At 47.3% G+C, this 4,546-nt stretch overlaps 1 protein-coding gene across 4 annotated transcripts in view; it reads right to left on the reverse strand.

Annotated features, from left to right (window-relative positions):
* POLQ (polymerase (DNA directed), theta) overlaps positions 1-4,546 on the reverse strand; it is a 97,038-nt gene that overhangs the window by 61,766 nt on the left and 30,726 nt on the right. For all 4 annotated transcript variants that reach the window (XM_005875363.2, XM_014546990.1, XM_014546991.1 and 1 more), the window contains 2 exons: positions 2,372-2,576; positions 1,905-2,047 (listed from right to left, as the gene is read on the reverse strand). In XM_005875363.2, coding sequence (XP_005875425.1) covers positions 1,905-2,047; positions 2,372-2,576 — 348 coding nt within the window. The remainder of the gene's footprint in view (positions 1-1,904; positions 2,048-2,371; positions 2,577-4,546) is intronic.

Genomic DNA, 4,546 nt, shown 5'->3' on the forward strand with positions numbered 1-4,546 from the left:
GTGATCAGGCCAGCAGGGAGGCAGTTGGGGTGACCAGGCCGGCAGGAGGGGGGGCAGTTAGGGGCAACCAGGCCGGCAGAGGGGGGCAGTTGGGGGCAATCAGGCAGGCAGGTAGGTGAGCAGTTAGGAGCCAGCAGTCCTGGATTGTGAGAGGAATGTCCAACTGCCAGTTCAGGCCTAAACTCACAGTCGGACATCCCCCAAGGAGTCCCAGATTGGAGAGAGTGCAGGCTGGGGTGAGGGGACACCCCATGCATGAATTTCATGTACTGGGCCTCTAGTTTGAAGATAAAAACTATAAATGTGATAATACCTAATCCTATATAATAAAAGAGAAACATGTAAATTGACCGTCCCTCTGCTACACTCACCAGCCTATCAGGAGTGAGTGTGCAAATTAACCCAACAAAGATGGCGGGAAGTAGCCCGGGTCCTAGGTGCCTGGCGGTGGCAGCCAGAGCAAACCCTGGGTCCCGGGTGCCGGAGGGAAGCCGGTGTTGGCAGTCGAGGGAAGGAAGGCCTACTCTTGCATGAATTTTCGTGCATCGAGCCTCTAGTCTATATATATATAAGACAAGCAACTGGAACGACAGAATGACCAGAACAACCGGTTGCTATGACACGCACTGTGGCAGCCAACAGGCCTGATTGGGGCCCCAATCAGCACCCCCACTCCAATTGGGGGTGGGGTCAGCCAGCCAACTGTACACGGCCCCTCATCCCAGCTGGCCTGGCCCCCAGTCAGCCCCCACCACCCGATCATGGGCGGGGCTGGCCAGCCCACCTCCCACATCCCCTCTCTCTGCCAGCCTGGCCTCCTATCGGCCCCCATTGGGGCAGGCAGCCAAACCCCACCCGTGCATGAATTCGTGCACTGGCCTCTAGTCCTATATAATAAAAGCCTAATATGCAAATTGTCCACTGGGGTGGTCGTTCGACTAGGAGTTCGACAGGGAGACCGGGAGTTTGACTGCTCACTATGATGTGCACTGACCACCAGGGGGTGGCGCAGAACATGGTGGGTGTCAGCAATGCACTGCAACCTGGAGCCAAGGGTGACGGGGACAGAGGTGTGGTGAGAATATGGGGTGTCTGCCGAGCTTGCTCTCACTCCCGCTACCCTCCCCCAGGATGCCAGGGCTTGTACGCCAGGAAGCCCCCCACACTCAGGTGCCTGGTGCCCACGAGGAGCCCACCCTGCACCTGCATGGCCTCTTCTGGGTGAACCGGGCAACAGCCGTCGAGACTGCAGGGGCCGGTCGGGCTGCCCGTGGGTTTCGCACAGGAGCGCTCTGCCCGCCTGGTTTCTGCCCACGCTGCACCCCGGCCCACGGCATCTGGCCACGCTCACCGCATCTCCGTGTGGGGACTCAGGCACTGTGACTCAAGTGGAGGAGGGCGCATGGGGGTCCGGGAACCCAGATGCTGCCCACGGCCCAGAGGTCAGCTGGGACCTGCCCTTCCATGCCAGACACTCGCGCTTTGATCACCGGCCAGGCCTAGCGACCGCACCCATGCATGAATTTCGTGCACAGAGCCTCTAGTTATATAAGAAGGGGGATGGAAATGGCATGCAGGGGGTAGATATGGATATCAGACTTCACCGAATATTCCTTTTGACAATAGTTCTAACTTCTGAATCACATAAGAGTCTTAAATATTCAAATAGTACATGCAAACTATAAATTTTTCATTTAACTTAAAACATAAATGTATGTTAATTTGCCAATAGTTTGAGCTGGGGTCAAGGCCTTTTCATTTGAGTGTTGAGTCTGTTCATTAGAATTTACCATTGCTTTCTTATCAATACAAGATGTTTTCTTAGGGTATCTTTGATGTTCAAGATTCTACATATTTTTTCTCCCCATTTTCACCAATATGAAAGTAAAGGAAACAGAACTTACCAGGTAGACAATATGCAGATCATTCTCTAAAACAAAACCCTTCATCGCTCTTTGGAGATCAGCAAAAATATCTAAAGTATCAGCTGGAGAAAGTGAGGAAGAAAGAGTTGCCGACCCAAGATGTGTTGGATGATACACTTTTCCTAGTTTGCGGGTGGGGAAAATAAAAGATCAGATGTTGAAAATAAAACAACACAGTCTTTTTGTATTCCTTAATTAACCTTTTAGGCTCTGATAAATTTTACAAACAGAATCTTGCCCAATGCATGGGAGCGGGCTCTATTCGAATTGTCTGATGTTGCTGAACACAACACTGACTTACTAAAAATGAGTTGATACATTCCTTGAAAAATTAATTTCCTTTCATACTGCTTGAAAAGCCAATTTCCTTTTATTAATCAGTCACACACATCTAATTCACTAAAGAAGAAAAAGTGAGTAAGTTGAAACTAAGAAGTCATAGTTACCTTCTGTTCCATCACTAGCTTCAGTAGTCTGGATGAATTCATTTTCTAGCAGCCACATTACACAGGACTCAATTGCTCCAAGTTGAACAGGATCTTGATTTTTCTGAATTCCCAGCTTCCCTTCTCTCATACTTGCAGCCAAAAATGTGCAAGAAGCATAAGTCTGCATATCTTGTGATGTACTTGCCACTCCACCAACAATTATCTGATACAAGAGGTTTGAAATTTTCTGTAACTTTTTAATAAGATATGCAGGCCCTCATGATATAAAATAAATGAAGTGATTTTTGTTCTCTTAAAACGTTATCAGCATCTTTTTTTAAAAAAATATATTTTATTGATTTTTTACAGAGAGGAAGGGAGAGGGATAGAGAGTTAGAAACATTGATGAGAGAGAAACATCAATCAGCTGCCTCCTGCACACCCTTTACTGGGGATGTGTCCGCAACCAAGGTACATACATGCCCTTGACTAGAATCGAACCTGGGACCCTTCGGTCCGCAGGCTGACGCTCTATCCACTGAGCCAAACCGGTCAGGGCCAGCATCTTAATGTAGAGACTTTTTACTAACTCCTCCATCATCATACATTATAAATGTAGACAACATCTAATGACAACATGAAAACTTTTCCAGAAAAGTGACACATTTTCTCATCAATGAAAATAAGTGAATCATTATCTATCTGAAATGTGGAAACTAACAACATATATAAAGGATGTTGTGATGGCTCATGGCCAACAATCAAAACAATTCTTCTCATTCTTCTTTCTGAAGTATGTGGGCATAGAGAAATGCTAGTATTGAATACTTCCTAACCAGAAGAAGGGTTGGTAATAGGTGTAGAAAAAGATAAAGTCAGCTGTAGCCAGTTTGGCTCAATGGATAGAGTGTCCGCCTGCAGACTGATGGGTACCGGGTTTGATTCTGGTCAAGGGCACATGCCTAGGTTGTGGGCTCGATCCCATTGGGGGGGGGGGTGCAAGCCAATCAGTGATTCTCTCTCATGATTGATGTTTCTCTCTCTCTCTCCTTTCCTCTTTGAAATCAATAAAAATATATTAAAACAAAAACAAAAAGATGAAGTCAGTGCATCTTGCAGGTATCATTTTCCTACAACCATTCTATTACATATACTGATTAGCCCCTTGCCTTCTTTCACTTAACGCATATTGGAAGCATAACAAATCATCCTAAACAGTTATCTCAGTTTTTCCAAGATTTATTTAGTAATAATGCTATTTTGGTTGTTTCCAGTTTTTTTCTTATGACCAATAGTGTTATAATAAACATTCTTGTACATTTAATTTAACATAATTTCACAAATAAATTCGTAGGTAAAATTCCTAGATGTAAATCTGCTGGATAAATGGCTATGTGCATTTTAAAAAATCTTACTAGGAAGGAAAACCAAGATGGCAGCATAGGTAAACACTGGAGATTGCTGCTTAGCACAACCACTTCAAGAATACAACTAAAAGACAAAACAGACATCATCCAGAACTACAGGAAGGCTGGCTGAGTGGAAATTCTACAACTAGAAGGAAAGAGAAAAGCATACCGAGACTCAGAGGAGGTGCGGTGCGGAAGTAAAGTACAGAGGTACGGAGGCGCATGGGGAGAGAGCTCGCGGCTGAGGACACGGTTGTCTTTTTCAATCGGTAGGGAGTCTCAAGCTCTGACCTCCAGTTCCGGGCGAGTCTCTGCGGAGCCAGTCTCATACGGGAGAAACTGGACTGTCTGGCATCGGTCGGAACCCGACGGCAGCTTTCTCTCAGAGGTGCTTGCAGCGGTTGCCGGAACACTGAGAAGCAGGGCCTCTGAGGGCAGCCATAGCTGCTTGCTCTGCCCTGTTGATCCCCTGGGACCCCTGCCCGGCCCAAGCTGTGCACCTGCTTTTGCATATGAAAGGCCTGGCCCTTTGCAATCTGAAAATTACCTAACCAACTGCAGCTGGCCCAAGGCCCCACAGCAGCTTGCATTCCCTTCACAGCTGAGCCCCTGCTGGGTAGCCTCAGGCAGAGGCTAGATTAGCACCTCCTTAGAGATCCAGGAGCCAGTGTGCCCGGTGGTCACAGTGGGACCATCCAGATTGCAGCTCCTCAGATCCATAAAGGACACACTCAGGGGGCAGACTCAGTGAGCACCAAAGCCCCACTGAAGCAAGTCTTGCCCC

Source organism: Myotis brandtii, unplaced genomic scaffold (assembly GCF_000412655.1).
Source record: "Myotis brandtii unplaced genomic scaffold, ASM41265v1 scaffold46, whole genome shotgun sequence".
Classification (NCBI taxonomy): Eukaryota; Metazoa; Chordata; class Mammalia; order Chiroptera; family Vespertilionidae; genus Myotis; species Myotis brandtii.